We start from the raw sequence: 23,468 nt of genomic DNA, 5'->3' as shown, positions 1-23,468 counted from the left end.
ACAATTTTTTTGAAGGAAATCTATTTAACTTATATTGTAATTAATTCTAGGTCACATTTCATTGAAATCTGGAAACCCTGAACAGTTACTTTAACAATGTGATAAATGCTGTCAGATACTGTAAACATCTCAGCTGTCGCAAGTTAGCAACATCCCCAGATGTTGTCATCTGTCATAGGCTTCGTCCCCAGTTCTTGAGGATATGTGTGTTTGTCTGTCGCAGTGTAGCTTATGTTGAAAGTCTGTGTGTGCCAAAGCTTAGCCTATTGTGTGTGTGTGTGTGTGTGTGTGCGTGCGTCTGTGCGCCCTAGCCCATGTCCTCACTCCACAGCTCAATGAATACAAGAACGCCTAGTTCCTAAAGGAGCGTTGGTCCCATGTGGCCTACAGATGACAGGGACAGAACATGGACATAGGGTTGATTGCACTAACACTAAGGAACCCAAAGAGGGATTGGGGAATGTTTAGCTTTAACTCAGGCCCAATTGGCTCCTTGCTTTAACAGTGGAGACTAAATATTGATATTTTGTCAACAGTCTAAGGCAACCCTGCCTGTTTAGCCCTATAGTTGACATGTTGTCAACAGTCTAAGCCAACCCTGCCTGTTTAGCCCTATAGTTGACATGTTGTCAACAGTCTAAGCCAACCCTGCCTGTTTAGCCCTATAGTTGACATGTTGTCAACAGTCTAAGCCAACCCTGCCTGTTTAGCCCTATAGTTGACATGTTGTCAACAGTCTAAGCCAACCCTGTCTGTTTAGCCCTATAGTTGACATGTTGTCAACAGTCTCAGCCAACCCTGTCTGTTTAGCCCTATAGTTGACATGTTAACAGTCTAAGCCAACCCTGTCTGTTGACATGTTAACAGTCTAAGCCAACCCTGCCTGTTTAGCCCTATAGTTGACATGTTGTCAACAGTCTAAGCCAACCCTGTCTGTTTAGCCCTATAGTTGACATGTTGTCAACAGTCTAAGCCAACCCTGTCTGTTTAGCCCTATAGTTGACATGTTAACAGTCTAAGCCAACCCTGTCAGTTTCACCCTATAGTTGATTGATGATTTAGGATAGCTCTGTTGGCTTTATGCTTTAGGATAGCTCTGTTGGCTTCATGATTTAGGATAGCTCTGTTGGCTTCATGCTTTAGGATAGCTCTGTTGGCTTCATGCTTTAGGATAGCTCTGTTGGCTTCATGCTTTAGGATAGCTCTGTTGGCGTTATGCTTTAGGATAGCTCTGGTGGCTTCACGCTTTAGGCTAGCTCTGGTGGCTTCATGCTTTAGGCTAGCTCTGGTGGCTTCATGATTTAGGATTTCAGACAGAAGATATGCTATATTACCTGTAAACAATACAAGGCAATGTTTCACTCTGTCATTTAGATTAGTTATTGTGGAGTAATTACAACGTTGCTGATCCATCCTCAGCGTTATCCTATCTTAGCCATTAAATCCCTTAGCGGTTTCCTTCCTCTCCGGCAACTGAGTTAGGAAGGACGCCTGTATTTTTGTAGTGACTAGTTGTATTGATGCACCATCCAAAGAGTAATTAAAAACTTCACCATGCTCAAAGGGATATTCAATGTCTGTTTTTAGTTGTTTTTTTTACCCGTCTACCAATAGGTGCCCTTCTTTGCGAGGCATTGGAAAACCTCCCTGGTCTTCGTGGCTGAATCTGTGTTTGACTGTGGGAACTTACAATTATTTATATGTGTAGGGTACAAGGGGTGTGAATTCATTTTATGTATACCCTTTTTATGCTTATCAGTAGGTAACTGCCAAATTGGGAGGGTCGGGGGGTTTTCATTTCAAATTAGGGAGGCGTTAAACAATATTAGTGTTAATGAATTTACCTGCAAAAAAGCAGAGAACCATTCACCCCGACCCGATACCTGTATTTTGGTTACAGGGTCTGTGAAAATGCAGAAATCATGATTAGGTCTTTAGGTGGATTTTAATTGACTATGTTTTTTTTTACCCCCAACCCCTTTCAGATATACCTCAGAGCTGGTGTAAAACTATCAGGCATGGTACATTTGAGGTATGTGTATGAAAGGGATATGAGTTTAGTCTGAACCTTGTACAGCTCTGAAAGAGCCAGGGTTTAATTAGCTTTTCTCAATAAAAGCCTTGTTGTTTGCATTGCGCTCCTATCTCCTGTACCTTTACCTTTGAGTCATTGCCTATGCCCAATACCCAGACAGTGTTAAACCCCATGACCTGTCACGGGCACCTTATTCCCTATATAGGGCACATTTAAACCACAGCCCTATTGTAGTGGTGAACTAAGGGCATAGGGTGTCATTTGGAATACAGCTTAAGGCACCTTTGCCATTTCAACAATAGCCCCCAAACACATCCAGATCCTTGCAGGAAGCCATTCAAAATTGTTTTCAGTTCATCTCGCCCTGAGGGAACGGCAGAGACGGCCATTACTGCCCTAATCAAAACCAGATGGAGCCAGGCCAGAAAGAACCGAACCAACAAACGGGTGGGGAGGAAGATTGAATTGGAACCCTTCTGAGATGGAGCGATTCCAACGAAACGTTTCATCTGCCCAGAGGATAAATATTGCACAACAATCCATCCCCCTTGTTGACGGGTTGTTTTTTGTTTTCTTCTTTTGTGCAGAAACAGTTGATAACAGTCAGAGACATGGTAGAGAGGGGGAGGTGTGCTGGCAGAATCTTTTGCTGATGCAGATCGTTGCTGCTGCTGGCCCTGCAGTGGTGCGTTATGGAGAACAGGAGCAGAGAAGACATTCTCCAGCAGTATTCTTGGCCAGTTAGGGTGGCATTTGATCTGGGCAATTAATTTGATGAGGCTTTTTTTAACCTAATTGAACCAAATGGCATTGAGGTCAGAAGACCTTTCTCAATAGAGAAAGAGCTTACAAAGGATGTCATGATGGTGACATAAGAGAGGTCATTAGCTATTGGTCTTGAGTACTGTTTTAAACAACTAACAGGTAGGTACAGTAGACTCCCCTTGGATATATGTTTTCACCTTTCAGAATAACAAGTGTGTGTCCAGTTTGTAAACAAAACACTAGGTAGATATTGTTATGGCGGGTTTGATTGAATTTCAGCCTAGCTAATCGGCTAGTGTTACCAGAGACTCTGTCTGTATCCAAAAAAGCCCCCTATCCCCTATTTATGGGCACTGGTTAAAAATTAGTGCACTACAAAGGCAATAGGTGCATTTGGAACAGGCTGCTATAGGGCCACAGGAAGCTCCTACCAGGCTCAGTGAAACCGGGCCTCATGCAAATAGCAGGATAAGTCAATATCCCCATATTGTGTCTGCTCTGGGACCATAAAGACACAGACTGGGAATGGGGGAAGGGGACAAAAGAGTGTCAGACATGTCTCAGGCTTATGCAGTCACACATGAACAGATGACACACACACACACACAATGTCTACAAACAGGCATTCTCATAGACCTTCACAGACAGACACACAGTCACAGCATTTGTCATCCACCCCAAACAGTATTTGAGATCGTTGCTTACCTGAAATGGAACCAATGGAATAGTCCCAAAAGAGCAAAGCCCCACCCATCAGGCACTCCAGACAGGCTGAAGCAAATGCCCAAGGTACCATTTGAACCCAGGTATGGATACCTGTACCAGAAGTAACATAACTCCATGACTCCTTCAAAGAAATAAAGCATACCTAACCTAGTCAGTTGTACAGTTGTGATTCACTGTTGTGGTCATCCTGTCTGGGTTGGCGCCCCCCCCTTGGGTTGTGCCGTGGCGGAGATCTTTGTGGGCTATACTCAGCCTTGTCTCAGGATGGTAAGTTGGTGGTTGAAGATATCCCTCTAGTGGTGTGGGGGCTGTGCTTTGGCAAAGTGGGTGGGGTTATATCCTTCCTGTTTGGCCCTGTCCGGGGGTGACCTCGGATGGGGCCACAGTGTCTCCTGACCCCTCCTGTCTCAGCCTCCAGTATTTATGCTGCAGTAGTTTATGTGTCGGGGGCTGGGGTCAGTTTGTTATATCTGGAGTACTTCTCCTGTCCTATTCGGTGTCCTGTGTGAATCTAAGTGTGCGTTCTCTAATTCTCTCCTTCTCTCTTTCTTTCTCTCTCTCGGAGGACCTGAGCCCTAGGACCTGAGCTCCAGGACTACCTGACATGATGACTCCTTGCTGTCCCCAGTCCACCTGGCCATGCTGCTGTTCCAGTTTCAACTGACCTGAGCCCTAGGACCATGCCCCAGGACTACCTGACATGATGACTCCTTGCTGTCCCCAGTCCACCTGGCCATGCTGCTGCTCCAGTTTCAACTTCCACCTGACTGTGCTGCTGCTCCAGTTTCAACTGTTCTGCCTTATTATTATTCGACCATGCTGGTCATTTATGAACATTTGAACATCTTGGCCATGTTCTGTTATAATCTCCACCCGGCACAGCCAGAAGAGGACTGGCCACCCCTCATAGCCTGGTTCCTCTCTAGGTTTCTTCCTAGGTTTTGGCCTTTCTAGGGAGTTTTTCCTAGCCACCGTGCTTCTACACCTGCATTGCTTGCTGTTTGGGGTTTTAGGCTGGGTTTCTGTACAGCACTTTGAGATATCAGCTGATGTACGAAGGGCTATATAAATAAATTTGATTTGATTTGATTTACAACTGAATAACTCAAATAATTGGGGCGGCAGGTAGCCTATTGGTTAGAACATTGGGCCAGTCGCCAAAGGTTGCTAGATCGAATACCGGAGCTGACAAGGTAAAAATCTATTGTTCTGCCCTTGAACAAGGCAGTTAACCCACTGTTCTTAGGCAGTCATTGTAAATAAGAATTTGTTCTTAACTGACTTGCCTAGCTAAATAAAATGCATTCAAATGAAATATGTCTTCCACATTTAGCCCAACCCCTCTGCCTTAATCGGCGCCCGGGGAGAGATTGTTGCTGGGGGTTAACTGTCTTGCTCAAGTGCAGAACAGCACATTTTTTCCCCCACCTTGCCAGCTCTGGGATTTGAACCAGCGACCTTCCCGTTACTGGGCAAACACTCTTAAACCACTAGGCTACCTGGCACCATATAGCTACTGGTCTAGCAAACATCTGGAAAGAGTAAAAAACATCACTTGCCACCTTAGAAAAGCTATATTTCTGAGAGGGAGATTTGTGAATAGGGCAGAGCACAGTGTGTATCTGAACGGCCTGAGACTGGGTCTCTCCTCTCTGACTTCTAGAAGACACAGGATGCCATATGGCTGCGTTCTATTAAAGCTCACCACATGCTTCATAGAGCTAGGCCTAGGAGATCAGCTACAGCCATGATTCATCAGTTGTCCTGCATCCCAAATGGTACCCTACTCCATATGTAGTGCACTACTTCTGACCATTGTACATAGAGCTCTTGTCAAAAGTAGTGCACTATGTAGGAAATAGAGTTCCATTTGGAACATAGGCTTAATAATGTCCTGGTTTCAGTTGTCTCTCGGAGGAGATTCAGAAAACAAACTCTAGTCTCCTCCAGGCAGCCTCACTCCAGGGCACTTCTGTCCATGAGAACATACAGTACATTTTGATAATACATTTACTCCTAAATAATAATAATACAAAAATAATAGATTTGATTATGTTGCTTTTCTAGATGTGCTCAAAGCAGGAGCAAAAGTCTCCCCATCCACTATTAACGTGCTGCCCCCACCTGGGCGATGCACGGGAGCTATTTGGCCCCAGAAAGCATGCCAGTCACCAGCTTTCATAATGAAGAGGAGGGTTATTAGGAGGCAAGAGATGATTAGGTGGCCATGATGTTATGACGCCAGGCTGGAAATTTAATACACCGGGGTTATCATATGAGTATTCATATGTCAAGCAAACACGTATGCTGAGCAAATCTCTTGTCCAGGCCCATTTATGGTAGCCTGGTCCCAGATCAGTTTATGCCATCATGCCAACTCATTGTCAAGGAGTTGACATGATAGAATATACAGATCTGGGACCAGGGTACAATTATGGATCCTACTGTAATTTGTCACATTCAAGCTTTGACAGTCATCACCAAAGTTAGTACTACTATTGTTATGTCTTGACATGCCTTGGCTGTAAAATGCAACGGTCATCATTTAAAATGGCCACCTGGTCAATGAATGCCTATCTAAAACAAGTACACCACCACAACAAAAGCATTTTTGATAAACATTTTTCATTTTATTTCTTAAATATAAAACCTTTCCCAGTTGGACAGGGCTGAATGAACAACAGAAATATTAAAAATCCCCAGAAAACCAAGACTATTATGATAGAGCACAGTGGTCCCTCCTGCTCCAAGTGTAGCTGACCCCGTCTTCTCTTGGGCTTAAAGACTGTGTGGAGTAGAGGAGACCTTTAAACCAGGGGAGTGCTGCTGCACAGAAGACATTCTCCTAAATAGACAGCTATATGGACAGGGACCAGATAATTCATAGAATTATAATTCATTCTCAGTTCTACACTGAACAGAAATAGAAACACAACATGTAAAGTGTTGGTTCCATGTTTCATGGACTGAAATAAAAGATCCCAGAAATGTTCCATATTCACAAAAAGGTTACTTCCCTGTTAGTGAGCATTTCTCCTTTTCCAGATAATCCATCCACCTGACAGGTGTGGCATGTCAAGAAGCTGATTAAACAGCAAGATCATTACACATGTGTACCTTGTGCAGGGGACAATAAAAGGCCACTCTAAAATGTGCAGTTTTGTCACACAACACAATGCCACAGATATCCCAAGTTTTGGGGAACATGCAGTTGGCATGCTGACTGTTGCCATAAGCCGACTCCAACATCATTTTAGAGAATTTGTCAGTACGCAAACCGGCCTCACAACCGCAGACCACTTGTATGGCATCATGTGTGTGAGCGGTTTGCTGATGTCAACATTATGAACAGAGTGCCCCATGGTGGCGATGGGATTATGGTATGGACAGGCATAAGCTACGGACAACAAGCACAATTGCATTTTATCGATGGCAATTTGAATGCACAGAAATACCGTGGCGAGATCCTGAGGACCATTGTGAGGCCCATTTCTTTGACCAACAGATCTGTATTCCCAGTCATGTGAAATCCGTAGATTCATTAATTAATTTAAATTGACTGATTTCTTCATATGAATTGTAACTCAGTAAAATCTTTGAAATTGTTGCATTTATATTTTTGTTCAGTATAAAATCAGATTTCATTCTAAGAGTTCTATTCTAATTCATTGTACCAATGGGTGCTGAGAAGGTTCTGGAATTCACTCCAAGGGTTCTAAAATGATTTGGAATTCCTTTCAGTTCTATGAAGGAGCACAGCATTCCCTGACCTTCCCCTTCCTTTGTTCCTAAATCTGGATGACTAGTTTGATATAGGCCTTAGATTCCTCATGAGAGCAAAGAGCTGGAGCCAGGAAGGTGGTGCTTCCTCACTCACTATACCTCTTCATCTACGGTACATGTCATGTTTGTGCCTGCACCTCCTAGAAAACAACATGACACACAACACCTAAACAACACTGTGCAAAAACTCTTTGGTAATCAGATGAGTTTGAGAGAGAAACAAAAAGAAAATGGAAAAACAACAATCCAACAACAGATGGGTATACAATTTTCCTAATATACATATTCCAACAGTCAGGTAACACAGAATGGAGACTGCAAATTCAATAAATTAGACAGCGGAGGATGAATTGCAGATATTAAATCCAGCAGTTGTGTTCACAGAAGTAAATAAAAAGAAAATCTAAAATCAATTGAAAAAAACAACAGTGTTATTCTGTACTATAAACAAATCAAAAGGAATCAAAATGGTCCTTTAGTCTTAATTCAAATTGCTTTTCATCTAAGTCAACCTTCTTCAATGATGAAATGTTTGTTCATATCAACCTGCTGTAAACATTCACAATCAAGAGTACAGTTCCATTTAGAGCACTGCTGGTCTGTGAAGATGACAACACCCATCTTCTCCACGCACAAGACAAACGCTACACCTTTTAAAGAGCTTGTACATGCACATCACTGAGGTACACATAATATAACCCCGAATATCACCACATCCCCCCATACTCTCTTTATAGATCATGTAGTTCCCAGACACTTTCGCCCAAATGGGAAGAGTCTGGTGGACCAACGCATCAAACTTGGCCTTCGTTAGTCAATACAGAATGACTGTGAGAAACTCCTGGCGCATTGGCTTAATCTACCAACCAATCATCTCCCATAACACGCCTCACAGTCGTGTGATTTGCTCAAATGAAATGATGACAGGTACTTGACTCAGTAGGTCACTGCCATAGAATTCTATGGTCACTCCCACTAAGGCAAACTTTGAATTGTTGAAATCCCAGGCTTATATGTGCAACAACCTGGAGACAAGGTTACTGTAGAAATAACACAGAATGGTCTTTATTACTAGACTGGTAGAATAAGACATCAGAGCACGTTGTTCTTGCGTCCAGAGTTATGGTAGGTTCATCCAAAGGAATATTCCTCATCGAGATGCTTTATTTTTCACTATTAATGAAAACATCTCCTACAGTCACGTTTGTCTCAGTCAGTTCAACGTTCACGTGTTTTCTTTTAAAAAAGCAGATTTCCAAAATATATCCAAGTCTTTTTTGTTTCTGTAAAAAATAAATTAGGTAGTTAAAAATGCTGCTAAGACAAATGGGAAGAGTGAAAGACACCCAGGCCTGGGGGACTCCCCAGGAAAGACACCCAGGCCTGGGGGACTCCCCAGGAAAGACACCCAGGCCTGGGGGACTCCACATACTGCTTTTGTCAGTCCTGGCCAGAGTGCTTTCTCACGCTGTCCTGAGGGATTCGTTATTTGAGCTCCCGACCTTCCGGAAGCCGTGGTCGTTCTTCTCGAGCCACAGTTCAGCCAGCTGCTGTGTCGAGCCGTGCGACGAGGCTTTGGAGCCCAGGCACATCTTGTACTGGTTGGGCTCCAGGTTGGGGTCGCACACTACTGGATGGTGAACGTGTATGATCCCCGGGTCCGTGCTCCGGAACAACCGGATCCCTGATTGGACAAACTTGTTAAAGAGGTCCACGTCCTCCAAACCCCACCCTTGGATGGAGGTGTCGAAGCCCCCGGCCCCGACCAGGTCGCCCTTGTAAACACAGACAATGCCGAAGCCGTAGTGACGCCACAGACCCGTCTTGGCGGTGAACACATAGTGGTTCTCACTGGGCACCTTACCGGCGTAAACCACCTTGGGGTCGTACTGACTGAAGATGATAGGGAAGTAGGTCTGCTCCCCCAGGACCGTGTTACTCCGGCACCTCTTGAGGAAGTCGGTTGTGAAAAGCAGGTCCACGTCGCAATAGAAGAGCAGCGAGTCGTTGGAGAAGTGGGCCGAGCCCACCTCCAGAGCCAAGGCCCGGGAGAAGGAGCCCGACACGGGCTGGATCTCCATCTCGGCACGGGGGTACTTGATGTGGTACTCCCTCATCAGTTCCACCTGCTTGACCCGCTCTGTGTTGTTGTCGGTGCTGAAGAGGAGGATGAGCAGCTTGACGTTCTGGTTGGGGATCAGGCACACCCGTTCTAAATTGGTCATGAAGCGGACAAAGATGTCGTAGCGTCCGGATAGCGGCACCAGTATGTTGACCTTAGGCTCCTTTGGCTCCTTCTGGTCCTGGCTAGAGCTGGACAGCTTGAAGGGCACGAACATCTTGAGGGAGTTGGAGAGGAAGGACAGGGAGTCAGAGTCCTGGTTGATGCTGCTGGCGAGAGCCTTGTCGTCCATCTCCTCTTCCTCTCTGAACTGGATCTGGCTGAAGGTCTGCTGGAGGTAGGCATGTCTCCTCACCGGCACCGTCATGGTCTTCCCTTTGTGCTTCTTGTAGAGGAGCAACAGGTCCAGCACGTACTCCGCCCCGTACATGGGGTTGACCCGCCTGTAGCCGTACTGGATCTCCTTGAAGTCGATCACTCGTCCCCGCGTCTTGGCATTGGCGTTAATCATCTCCATCACCTGCATGATGATGTCATCCAGGGCCAGATGCTGGGAGGAGTCCATTCCCCGGCGGGGGGGTTGGCCGTCAGACGAGGAGAACAGGTACTTGCCCGTCAGGAACTCCCACTCCAGGACCTCCTCGCGGAGCCGAGGGTGGAACCTCATGAAGGATGGAGGCATGCCCAGCTGCAGGTCCTCTCGGCTGGGCTCGGCCGCCCCGTAGCGGCACATCTGCACGATCTCACGGTGGAGCTGGACGGTGCGGTGGCGGAGCTGGGCGATCTTGCGGCTGAGCATGTAGCTGTGCAGGCGGTACTGGTAGGGCGGGTTCTTGTTGGGGTGCAGGGTGATGGCCCGGTGGATCTTGCTATTGTGGAGGTCGCGGATGTATCCCTTCTTGTTGGGCTCGTAGTTCTCGTAGAACAGCTGCTGCATCTGCGGAGAGAAGAGAGGGAGACAACGGCTGAGGTTACATCAATAAACACAATATGGCACAATAGAACACATGCATTATATAGACTAGGCCCTGTGTGGGAGTGTACAAAAGCACAACACATAGAGCGCGCTCTAGGACAGAAAACATTCTGCCCTCTAAAATGTGAAAATAGCAAAAAACAAGTTGCACAACACAGCTTGATCCCAGTTGACCCCTGTTGACCCCTCTCCGCTGCCTGTACTTATATACTGCTCCACTGGGGATTTATTAAGGTGGATGTCTATATGAATGTAAACTCCTGCAGCCCCACAGAGATGTTATTTTTATCAGACGTCCTGCTGCTAATGCAAAGTGCAAATTAGAACAGGCTCAAGGAATGCCTTCTGGAGGTGAGCTCCGAGCTTACAGAGCCCTCAAATATTGACCAGGGAGTGGGTAAGCCTCGACGGTTCCATGAGTGTTTACTGCAAACCTGTTGAGGCTTTACAAACCTAATGTTCCCCCAATCACAGGGGGCCGTGTGAGTAAACTGTGGGACAGCTGCTGAGGCCCCTATTGGCAGCGACTCAAGCGTGGCCAAGAAGGAAGGGTCTGTGTTGTTGACCAATCCAATGAAGGGAGTCCTCAGAGGTCTATTTGCGAAAGACAGACACCGCTCAGAAAAAGGCCTCCAATTTTGAGAAGGACGGCTCTGGAATGCAGCCACAAACCCAGTCCCCTGGGGGAAAGGCAATACACAGAATCGGACAGGATCGGTATAGAGGCCAGGCCTGATAGTTTTATAAAAGCGATACCTAACTAGTGTAAGTACGGCTGGTCACAAGAACTCACTGAATAAGTCTCTTTGCTTTTCCATGGGCTCTGCCCCTGCCTTCCTGCACCTAGGAGGAGTTGGAACGTGGCCAACCATAAAATCAAGCAGTCTGATCAATGGAAATCTTGAGCAAACCCCAAGCTTTAGAGTGTGAGGGGTCAGGTAGGCTATTACATCAGAATCAAGGGGGCTATCGCATGGCAGCCTTACACACATTTATTTAATGAGCATATAAAATAAGATCTAGGAAAAAGATTGTTGCAGTACTCAACCCCTACACGTGTCCATGTTTCACTGGTTCTGAGAAGTGACTGGCAAATAGTCCGCTTTGGACACCAAACCAGCGGGTGCATCTTTATATTATAAAGTGGCTTCCTCTTCATCTCTCCTTCCCATCATCTCCTTCCATACATTGGAGAAGTCAGTGACATGGAGAGGATCTCTTCTCCTTTGCTCTGAGAGGTGGCCAAATGAAGATCTGCTCTCCTTTGTTCTGAGAGGTGGCCAAATGAAGATCTCTTCTCCTTTGTTCAGAGAGGTGGCCAAATTAAGATCTCCTCTCCTTTGCTCTGAGAGGTGGCCAAATGAAGATCTCCTCTCCTTTGTTCTGAGAGGTGGCCAAATGAAGATCTCCTCTCCTTTGTTCAGAGAGGTGGCCAAATGAAGATCTCCTCTCCTTTGTTCAGAGAGGTGGCCAAATGAAGATCTCTTCTCCTTTGTTCTGAGAGGTGGCCAAATGAAGATCTCCTCTCCTTTGTTCTGAGAGGTGGCCAAATGAAGATCTCTTCTCCTTTGCTCTGAGAGGTAGCCAAATGAAGATCTCTTCTGCTCTGAGAGGTGGCCAAATGAAAGGAGGAAGATTAGAAGGAGCCACTTCAGAGTACTGAGACGTACCCCAGCAGGTAGGCCAAGTCAGATTGTTCTGAGTGCCCAGCTGTGAGGCAGTAGACATCAGCACTGCAGCCAGTCAGCCAGTCAGGATGTTTACTTCCCTCTCTCCCATGGCTTCCCCATCATTACCACCTCTAATGACCTGACTTTTGTCTTCCATGTCTCCTTCAGCAGTTAAGACTCATTAGAATGATTTTTCACATTCATTAAGCCTCCATACCACACTGCTCACAATCCTCACATCAGCACACGTTCATCTAATCACCCTGAATGGCTCATTAAGAAATAAAAGGAAGAAAAATATAAGTGGTAAATTATCGCTGTGAGTTTTAAGTCTTGTGTCACACACAATCACATCAAGCAGAGCCTTTGTGAAGAAGGTGGAGAACCCCAAGCTTAGTGATGGACAGGAACTAAGCGCTGAAAATCATACCATGTGTTTTATGCCAGGTTTTAACAACCCATTCTATTCAGACCTTCTGTGTTCAAACGCTTCAAAAATCTGTGCTTGATTGAGTTCACATGTAACCAATGGAATGGTGCAAACCCAGCCCATCTGGCACTCCAGCCAAGCTAGATCAAACACTAAAAGCATTTGAAATACATCAAATCAGAACCCAGGTCTGATTGTAGTAATCTGTTGTAATCACAACAACTGGTGGAAGAGCAGAGGCATCGGAATAGACGGCTCGGGAACAGAAGACAAAAGGTTCCCCAATATACAACTGTCCCTTCAGGCACTTAATCAGGAGGAGATCATATCTGGACACATTAAGATGACAGCTCAGTGTTGTATCATATCTGGACACATTAAGATGACAGCTCAGTGTTGTATCATATCTGGACACATTAAGATGACAGCTCAGTGTTGTATCATATCTGGACACATTAAGATGACAGCTCAGTGTTGTATCATATCTGGACACATTAAGATGACAGCTCAGTGATGACAGCTGTATCATATCTGGACACATTAAGATGACACATCTGGAAGATGACTCTCAGTGTTGTATCATATCTGGACACATTAAGATGACAGCTCAGTGTTGTATCATATCTGGACACATTAAGATGACAGCTCAGTGTTGTATCATATCTGACACATCAAGATGACAGCTCAGTGTTGTATCATATCTGGACACATTAAGATGACAGCTCAGTGTTGTATCATATCTGGACACATTAAGATGACAGCTCAGTGTTGTATACTGCTCAGTGTTGTATCATATCTGGACACATTAAGATGACAGCTCAGTGTTGTATCATATCTGGACACATTAAGATGACAGCTCAGTGTTGTATCATATCTGGACACATTAAGATGACAGCTCAGTGTTGTATCATATCTGGACACATTAAGATGACAGCTCAGTGTTGTAACATATCTGGACACATTAAGATGACAGCTCAGTGTTGTAACATATCTGGACACATTAAGATGACAGCTCAGTGTTGTATCATATCTGGACACATTAAGATGACAGCTCAGTGTTGTAACATATCTGGACACATTAAGATGACAGCTCAGTGTTGTATCATATCTGGACACATTAAGATGACAGCTCAGTGTTGTATCATATCTGGACACATTAAGATGACAGCTCAGTGTTGTATCATATCTGGACACATTAAGGATGACAGCAGTGTTGTATCATATCTGGACATTAAGATGACAGCTCAGTGTTGTATCATATCTGGACACATTAAGATGACAGCTCAGTGTTGTATCATATCTGGACACATTAAGATGACAGCTCAGTGTTGTATCATATCTGGACACATTAAGATGACAGCTCAGTGTTGTATCATATCTGGACACATTAAGATGACAGCTCAGTGTTGTATCATATCTGGACACATTAAGATGACAGCTCAGTGTTGTATCATATCTGGACACATTAAGATGACAGCTCAGTGTTGTAACATATCTGGACACATTAAGATGACAGCTCAGTGTTGTATCATATCTGGACACATTAAGATGCTCAGTGTTGTAAATGTAGAATGAGTCATGCCACCATCTCATCTTCCCTCCCTGCTAACTCTTTATCTCCTAGCCTCCATAAAGTCAAGATGGACGCCACTCCAAACAAAGCAGAGGGAAAACAAACAGTGCTGTCAAGTCCATTACAAGAGGACAACACTATCGCAGCGGGACTAAATATCCCCCCTGAACAAATAAGTTGATACAATTGTCTTCCTTGGACCGCGCTACTTGGGCCTAAATCAACACATTACGTCTGGACGGCAGAACCCGGCAAAGTAATGTGAGTAGATATGCACTCTGGGGCGGTGTCCAAAATGGCACCCTATCCCCATGTAGTGCATTACTTTTGACCAGAACCATATGGGACCCCGGTCAAAAGTAGTGAGCTGCATAGGGAATAGTGTGCCATTTAGGACACTGGCTGGGTAAGGGACGGTTCCAGTCTGGCTCATGTCGGGGCTAGCGCTGGCTAGCGTAGGCTTCCTCTGGAGTCGTGCGTAAACTGAACGCCAGTCAATCTGTGATGAACATACAGCATGGCCAAGGGAAACACCAACGGCAGACACCATCTATTCATAACGAATATTACAAGGGACAAGTTGTCTGAAATCACCATTAAAGGGTGAGAATAGAGCCAGGTTGGCGTACAGAAAACTTCTCAGCTGTTGAATGTCAAAGGCTGTTGGAATGCAACTCAGAGGGAAATATATGCTCCTCTGATCAGCAACCATCAGGGGCAGGAATGTGACTGGAAAAACTCAGGCCCTAGGCAACATGCAGGTATTATTAGGTCATTAGCATTAGTTGGGGGGACAGGGAATGTAGGGAATAGGGTGTCATTACGGAAGCAGTCAGAGAATCCCACAGGGCCATAACCTAGTCTATTGCTGCCACCAGTTGAATCCCACAGGGCCGTAACCTAGTCTATTGCTGCCACCAGTTGAATCCCACAGGGCCGTAACCTAGTCTACTGCTGCCACCAGTTGAATCCCACAGGGCAGTAACCTAGTCTATTGCTGCCACCAGTTGAATCCCACAGGGCCAGTAACCTCCCACAGGGCTAACCTGTCTGCCACCAGTTGAATCCCACAGGGCAGTAACCTAGTCTATTGCTGCCACCAGTTGAATCCCACAGGGCAGTAACCTAGTCTATTGCTGCCACCAGTTGAATCCCACAGGGCCGTAACCTAGTCTATTGCTGCCACCAGTTGAATCCCACAGGGCAGTAACCTAGTCTACTGCTGCCACCAGTTGAATCCCACAGGGCAGTAACCTAGTCTATTGCTGCCACCAGTTGAATCCCACAGGGCAGTAACCTAGTCTATTGCTGCCACCAGTTGAATCCCACAGGGCAGTAACCTAGTCTATTGCTGCCACCAGTTGAATCCCACAGGGCCGTAACCTAGTCTATTGCTGCCACCAGTTGAATCCCACAGGGCAGTAACCTAGTCTATTGCTGCCACCAGTTGAATCCCACAGGGCAGTAACCTAGTCTATTGCTGCCACCAGTTGAATCCCACAGGGCAGTAACCTAGTCTATTGCTGCCACCAGTTGAATCCCACAGGGCAGTAACCTAGTCTATTGCTGCCACCAGTTGAATCCCACAGGGCAGTAACCTAGTCTATTGCTGCCACCAGTTGAATCCCACAGGGCAGTAACCTAGTCTATTGCTGCCACCAGTTGAATCCCACAGGGCAGTAACCTAGTCTATTGCTGCCACCAGTTGAATCCCACAGGGCAGTAACCTAGTCTATTGCTGCCACCAGTTGAATCCCACAGGGCAGTAACCTAGTCTATTGCTGCCACCAGTTGAATCCCACAGGGCAGTAACCTAGTCTATTGCTGCCACCAGTTGAATCCCACAGGGCAGTAACCTAGTCTATTGCTGCCACCAGTTGAATCCCACAGGGCAGTAACCTAGTCTATTGCTGCCACCAGTTGAATCCCACAGGGCAGTAACCTAGTCTATTGCTGCCACCAGTTGAATCCCACAGGGCCGTAACCTAGTCTATTGCTGCCACCAGTTGAATCCCACAGGGCCGTAACCTAGTCTATTGCTGCCACCAGTTGAATCCCACAGGGCAGTAACCTAGTCTATTGCTGCCACCAGTTGAATCCCACAGGGCAGTAACCTAGTCTATTGCTGCCACCAGTTGAATCCCACAGGGCCGTAACCCAGTCTATTGCTGCCACCAGTGTGACAGGTTTGGTACAGTCTGGGACGAGCCACACATCTCTGGCCCATGATAAAGCAGCACCAGACCTGCTGATCTTTAAAAGTACAATAAAAAGGCTTTATGTACTGCTGTTTTATTGATGACTTTTATGGTTCTATGATTTGTGTGTGAATGTGTGTGTGTATGTTATGTGTGCATGTGTGTGTGTCTGTCTGTTGTGTGTGCATGTGTGTGTGTATGTCTGTTGTGTGTGCATGTGTGTGTGTCTGTTGTGTGTGCATGTGTGTGTGTCTGTTGTGTGTGCATGTGTGTGTGTCTGTTGTGTGTGCATGTGAGAGAGACAGCTTGCGTGTATCTGTGTCTAAATGGTGCTTAATTCTAGGTGGCCAGTTCTGGTATATTTCAGCTCAGAGGTGCAATGTTCGATTAGTTTCAACTGTTCTGCCTTATTATTATTCGACCATGCTGGTCATTTATGAACATCTTGGCCATGTTCTGTTATAATCTCCACCCGGCACAGCCAGAAGAGGACTGGCCACCCCACTAGCCCTGGTTCCTCTCTAGGTTTCTTCCTAGGTTTTTTTCCTAGTTTTTCCTAGCCACCGTGCTAGTGGCCGTTCTACACCTGCATTGCTTGCTGTTTGGGGTTTTAGGCTGGGTTTCTGTACAGCACTTTGAGATATCAGCTGATGTACGAAGGGCTATATAAATAAATTTGATTTGATATTGATTTGATTATGGTCCAGTGACATTACCGGCTCTCGCTGTCAACACACACCCCTGCTGCAGATAGATAGCTACCATCCTTCAGCTGCCCTACCTACAACTAGAGTGGAGCTGACCAGCCAGAGGGGAGAGGGAGAGAGAGAGGGGAGCTGACCAGCCAGAGGGGAGAGGGAGAGAGAGGGAGAGGGAGAGAGAGGGGAGCCAGTTGAATCCCACAGGGCAGTGAGCCAGAGGGAGAGGGGAGAGGGGAGCTGACCAGCCAGAGGGGAGGGGAGAGAGAGGGGAGAGCCAGAGGGAGAGGGGAGAGAGGGAGAGGGAGGGAGAGCCAGAGGAAGAGGGAGAGAGGGGGACCAGCCAGAGCTGACCAGCCAGAGGGGAGAGGAGAGGGAGGGGAGAACCTAGAGGGGAGCTGACCAGCCAGAGGGGAGAGGGGAGCTGACCAGCCAGAGGGGAGGGAGAGAGGGGGAGCTGACCAGCCAGAGGGGAGAGGGTCTAGCTGACCAGCCAGAGGGGAGAGGGCAGAGGAGGGCTGCCAGAGGGAGAGAGGGCAGGGGAGCTGACCAGCCAGAGGGGAGAGGGAGAAGGGGAGCTGACCAGCCAGAGGGGAGAGGGAGAGAGAGGGAGAGGGAGAGAGAGGGGAGCTGACCAGCCAGAGGGGAGAGGGAGAGAGGGGTAGCTGACCAGCCAGAGGGGAGAGGGAGAGGGGAGAGAGGGAGCTGACCAGCCAGAGGGGAGGGGAGAGAGGGGGAGCTGACCAGCCAGAGGGGAGAGGGAGAGAGAGGGGAGCTGACCAGCCAGAGGGGAGAGGGAGAGAGAGGGGAGCTGACAAGAGTAAAGGGTAAAGAGTAAGAGTAAAGAAAATGGGCAGAAGGGTAAAAAAGAGGAGTGGCGATCGGGACCATAGTAGGGTGGATAGATGAACAAAAGGGGACAAGGAGAGGAGTCTCAGGCAGTAGAACACAGGACAGAGGAGAGGAAAGGAGTTCCAGGCAGTAGAACACAGGACAGAGGAGAGGAAAGGAGGAGAGGAGTCCCAGGCAGGGTTTCTGAACAGAACAGGACAGGCAGTGAACACAGGAGAGGAGAGGAAAGTCCCAGGCAGTAGAACACAGGACAGAGGAGAGGAAAGGTCCAGGAACACAGGAGTCCCAGGCAGTAGAACACAGGACAGAGGAGAGGAAAGGAGGAGAGGAGTCCCAGGCAGCTAGAACACAGGACAGAGGAGAGGAAAGGAGGAGAGGAGTCCCAGGCAGTAGAACACAGGACAGAGGAGAGGAAAGGAGGAGGAGTCCCAGGCAGTAGATCCCAGGGAGAAGGAGGAGAGGAGTCCCAGGCAGAAGAACAGGACAGAGGAGAGGAAAGGAGGAGAGGAGTCCCAGGCAGTAGAACACAGGACAGAGGAGAGGAGTTCCAGGCAGTAGGCAGAAACAGGGACAGAGGAGAGAGAAAGGAGGAGAGGAGTCCCAGGCAGTAGAACACAGGACAGAGGAGAGGAAAGAGAGGAGAGGAGTCCCAGGCAGTAGAACACAGGACAGAGGAGAGGAGTTCCAGGCAGTAGAACACAGGACAGAGGAGAGGAGTCCCAGGCAGTAGAACACAGGACAGAGGAGAGGAAAGGAGGAGAGGAGTCCCAGGCAGTAGAACACAGGACAGAGGAGAGGAGTTCCAGGCAGTAGAACACAGGACAGAGGAGAGGAGTTCCAGAACACAGGAGGAGAGAACACAGGACAGAGGGAGAGGAAAGGAGGAGTTCCCAGGCAGTAGAACACAGGACAGAGGAGAGGAAAGGAGGAGAGGAGTCCCAGGCAGTAGAACACAGGACAGAGGAGAGGAAAGGAGGAGAGGAGTCCCAGGCAGAAGAACACAGGACAGAGGAGAGAAGAGGAGGAGGAGAGGAGTCCCAGGCAGAAACACAGGACAGAGGAGAGGAAAGGAGGGAGGAGTCCCAGAACAGAGGAGAGGAAAGGAGGAGAGGAGTCCCAGGCAGAAACACAGGACAGAGGAGAGGAAAGGAGGAGAGGAGTCCCAGGCAGTAGAACACAGGACAGAGGAGAGGAAAGGAGGAGAGGAGTCCCAGGCAGTAGAACACAGGACAGAGGAGAGGAAAGGAGGAGAGGAGTCCCAGGCAGAGAGGAGAACCCAGGCAGGACAGAGGAGAGGAAAGGAGGAGAGGAGTCCCAGGCAGTAGAACACAGGACAGAGGAGAGGAAAGGAGGAGAGGAGTCCCAGGCAGTAGAACACAGGACAGAGGAGAGGAGTTCCAGGCAGTAGAACACAGGACAGAGGAGAGGAGTTCCAGGCAGTAGAACACAGGACAGAGGAGAGGAGTCCCAGGCAGAAGAACACAGGACAGAGGAGAGGAAAGGAGGAGAGGAGTCCCAGGCAGTAGAACACAGGACAGAGGAGAGGAGTCCCAGGCAGTAGAACACAGGACAGAGGAGAGGAAAGGAGGAGAGGAGTCCCAGGCAGGAGGAGAGGAGTCCCAGAGTAGAACACAGGACAGAGGAGAGGAGTCCCAGGCAGAAGAACACAGGACAGAGGAGAGGAAAGGAGGAGAGGAGTCCCAGGCAGAAGAACACAGGATAGAGGAGAGGAAAGGAGGAGAGGAGTCCCAGGCAGAAGAACACAGGACAGAGGAGAGGAGTCCCAGGCAGAAGAACACAGGACAGAGGAGAGGAAAGGAGGGAGGAGTCCCAGGCAGAAGAACACAGGACAGAGGAGAGGAAAGGAGGAGAGGAGTCCCAGGCAGTAGAACACAGGACAGAGGAGAGGAAAGGAGGAGAGGAGTCCCAGGCAGAAGAACACAGGACAGAGGAGAGGAAAGGAGGGAGGAGTCCCAGGCAGAAGAACACAGGACAGAGGAACACAGGACAGAGGAGGGAAAGGAGGAGAGGAGTCCCAGGCAGAAGAACACAGGACAGAGGAGAGGAAAGGAGGAGAGGAGTCCCAGGCAGAAGAACACAGGACAGAGGAGAGGAAAGGAGGAGAGGAGTCCCAGGCAGAGAACACAGGACAGAGGAGAGGAAAGGAGGAGAGGAGTCCCAGGCAGAAGAACACAGGACAGAGGAGAGGAAAGGAGGAGAGGAGTCCCAGGCAGAAGAACACAGGACAGAGGGAGAGGAAAGGAGGAGAGGAGTCCCAGGCAGAGAGAACACAGGACAGAGGAGAGGAAAGGAGGAGAGGAGTCCCAGGCAGTAGAACACAGGACAGAGGAGAGGAAAGGAGGAGAGGAGTCCCAGGCAGAAGAACACAGGACAGAGGAGAGGAAAGGAGGAGAGGAGTCCCAGGCAGAAGAACACAGGACAGAGGAGAGGAAAGGAGGAGAGGAGTCCCAGGCAGAAGAACACAGGACAGAGGAGAGGAAAGGAGGAGAGGAGTCCCAGGCAGAAGAACACAGGACAGAGGAGAGGAAAGGAGGGGAGGAGTCCCAGGCAGAAGAACACAGGACAGAGGAGAGGAAAGGAGGAGAGGAGTCCCAGGCAGAAGAACACAGGACAGAGGAGAGGAAAGGAGGAGAGGAGTCCCAGGCAGAAGAACACAGGACAGAGGAGAGGAAAGGAGGGGAGGAGTCCCAGGCAGAAGAACACAGGACAGAGGAGAGGAAAGGAGGAGAGGAGTCCCAGGCAGAAGAACACAGGACAGAGGAGAGGAAAGGGAGGGAGAGGGAGTCCCAGGCAGTAGAACACAGGACAGAGGAGAGGAAAGGAGGAGAGGAGTCCCAGGCAGAAGAACACAGGACAGAGGAGAGGAAAGGAGGAGAGGAGTCCCAGGCAGAAGAACACAGGACAGAGGAGAGGAAAGGAGGAGAGGAGTCCCAGGCAGAAGAACACAGGACAGAGGAGAGGAAAGGAGGAGAGGAGTCCCAGGCAGTAGAACACAGGACAGAGGAGAGGAAAGTCCCAGGCAGAAGAACACAGGACAGAGGAGAGGAAAGGAGGAGGAGGAGTCCCAGGCAGTAGAAGAACACAGGACAGAGGAGAGGAAAGGAGGAGGAGTCCCAGGCAGTAGAACACAGGACAGAGGAGAGGAGTCCCAGGCAGTAGAACACAGGACAGAGGAGAGAGGAGGGGGAGGAGAGGAGTCCCAGGCAGTAGAACACAGGACAGAGGAGAGGAAAGGAGGAGAGGAGTCCCAGGCAGTAGAACACAGGACAGGAGGAGAGGAGTCCCAGGCAGGAACACAGGACAGAGGAGAGGAGTCCCAGGCAGTAGAACACAGGACAGAGGAGAGGAAAGGAGGAGAGGAGTCCCAGAGGAACACAGGACAGAGGAGAGGAAAGGAGGAGAGGAGTCCCAGGCAGAAGAACACAGGACAGAGGAGAGGAAAGGAGGAGAGGAGTCCCAGGCAGAAGAACACAGGACAGAGGAGAGGAGGAGGAGAGGAGTCCCAGGCAGAAGAACACAGGACAGAGGAGAGGAAAGGAGGAGGAGTCCCAGGCAGTCCCAGGGCAGAAGAACACAGGACAGAGGAGAGGAAAGGAGGGGAGGAGTCCCAGGCAGAAGAACACAGGACAGAGGAGAGGAAAGGAGGAGAGGAGTCCCAGGCAGTAGAACACAGGACAGAGGAGAGGAAAGGAGGAGAGGAGTCCCAGGCAGAGAACACAGGACAGAGGAGAGGAAAGGAGGAGAGGAGTCCCAGGCAGAAGAACACAGGACAGAGGAGAGGAAAGGAGGAGAGGAGTCCCAGGCAGAAGAACACAGGATAGAGGAGAGGAAAGGAGGAGAGGAGTCCCAGGCAGTAGAACACAGGACAGAGGAGAGGAGTTCCCAGGCAGAAGAACAGGACAGGAGAGGAGTCCCAGGCAGAAGAACACAGGACAGAGGAGAGGAAAGGAGGAGAGGAGTCCCAGGCAGTAGAACACAGGACAGAGGAGAGGAAAGGAGGAGAGGAGTCCCAGGCAGAAGAACACAGGATAGAGGAGAGGAAAGGAGGAGAGGAGTCCCAGGCAGTAGAACACAGGACAGAGGAGAGGAGGGCAGAAGAACACAGGACAGAGGAGAGGAAAGGAGGGGAGGAGGCAGAAGAACCCAGGCAGAAGAACACAGGACAGAGGAGAGGAAAGGAGGAGAGGAGTCCCAGGCCCAGGCAGAAGAACACAGGACAGAGGAGAGGAAAGGAGGAGAGGAGTCCCAGGCAGTAGAACACAGGACAGAGGAGAGGAGTCCCAGGCAGAAGAACACAGGACAGAGGAGAGGAAAGGAGGGGAGGAGTCCCAGGCAGAAGAACACAGGACAGAGGAGAGGAAAGGAGGAGAGGAGTCCCAGGCAGTAGAACACAGGACAGAGGAGAGGAAAGGAGGAGGGAGTCCCAGGCAGAAGAACACAGGACAGAGGAGAGAGAAAGGAAAGGAGGTCCCAGGCAGGAGTCCCAGGCAGTAGAACACAGGACAGAGGGAGGAAAGGAGGGAGTCCCAGGCAGGAGAACCAGGAGAGAGAACACAGGACAGAGGAGAGGAGTCCCAGGCAGTAGAACACAGGACAGAGGAGAGGAGGGGGAGTCCCAGGCAGTAGAACACAGGACAGAGGAGAGGAAAGGAGGAGGGAGTCCCAGGCAGGACAGAACACAGGACAGAGGAGGACAGAAAGGAGGAGAGGAGTCCCAGGCAGTAGAACACAGGACAGAGGAGAGGAAAGGAGGAGAGGAGTCCCAGGCAGTAGAACACAGGACAGAGGAGAGGAAGGAGAAGAAAGGAGAGGAGTCCCAGGCAGTAGAACACAGGACAGAGGAGAGGAAAGGAGGAGAGGAGTCCCAGGCAGTAGAACACAGGACAGAGGAGAGGAAAGGAGGAGAGGAGTCCCAGGCAGTAGAACACAGGACAGAGGAGGAGGAAGGAGGGAGGAGAGGAGTCCCAGGCAGTAGAACACAGGACAGAGGAGAGGAAAGGAGGAGAGGAGTCCCAGGCAGTAGAACACAGGACAGAGGAGAGGAAAGGAGGAGAGGAGTCCCAGGCAGTAGAACACAGGACAGAGGAGAGGAAAGGAGGGGAGGAGTCCCAGGCAGAAGAACACAGGACAGAGGAGAGGAAAGGAGGGGAGGAGTCCCAGGCAGAAGAACACAGGACAGAGGAGAGGAGTTCCAGGCAGTACAGGACAGAGGAGAGGAGGAGGGAGGGTAGAAGGAGGAGAAGAGGAGAGGCACCGGTTATGTTTAATCCGTGACAGAAGGAAAGTAGCTTTGCATGGCCCGCAGCGGAGAGGGTCTAATTATGCAGGCGTAGCTGGCCTCTTTGTGCTCGGTGGCACACGTGTGGTCTGTCCAAAGTGATTTCCCTGTCCGCCTATCCTCTCCTCACACCTATGGCAGCCTCACAATAGCCACCCCTCTCCTCACACCTATGGCAGCCTCACAATAGCCATGAAATTGAGTCTCTGAAGGGATACGGATGTGTACCCTTCAGCAGCATTGTGACACCAGATTAATTTAGTGTACGTGTCCCAAATGGCACCTTATTCCATATATAGTGCACTACTTCTTAACAGAGCCACGGTCATATAGGGAATAGG

General features: G+C 48.9%; 1 protein-coding gene across 1 annotated transcript in view; it reads right to left on the bottom strand.

The window, feature by feature from the left end:
* Positions 1 to 7,572: 7,572 nt before the first annotated feature.
* chsy1 (chondroitin sulfate synthase 1) overlaps positions 7,573 to 23,468 on the bottom strand; it is a 105,816-nt gene continuing 89,920 nt past the window's right edge. Inside the window, exon 3 of the mRNA XM_042319048.1 lies at positions 7,573 to 10,368. Coding sequence (XP_042174982.1) covers positions 8,773 to 10,368 — 1,596 coding nt within the window. The 3' untranslated portion in view covers positions 7,573 to 8,772. The remainder of the gene's footprint in view (positions 10,369 to 23,468) is intronic.

Source organism: Oncorhynchus tshawytscha, unplaced genomic scaffold, assembly GCF_018296145.1.
Source record: "Oncorhynchus tshawytscha isolate Ot180627B unplaced genomic scaffold, Otsh_v2.0 Un_contig_57_pilon_pilon, whole genome shotgun sequence".
In the NCBI taxonomy this organism is placed as follows: domain Eukaryota; kingdom Metazoa; phylum Chordata; class Actinopteri; order Salmoniformes; family Salmonidae; genus Oncorhynchus; species Oncorhynchus tshawytscha.
This window is presented reverse-complemented; position numbering and strand designations above follow the sequence as displayed.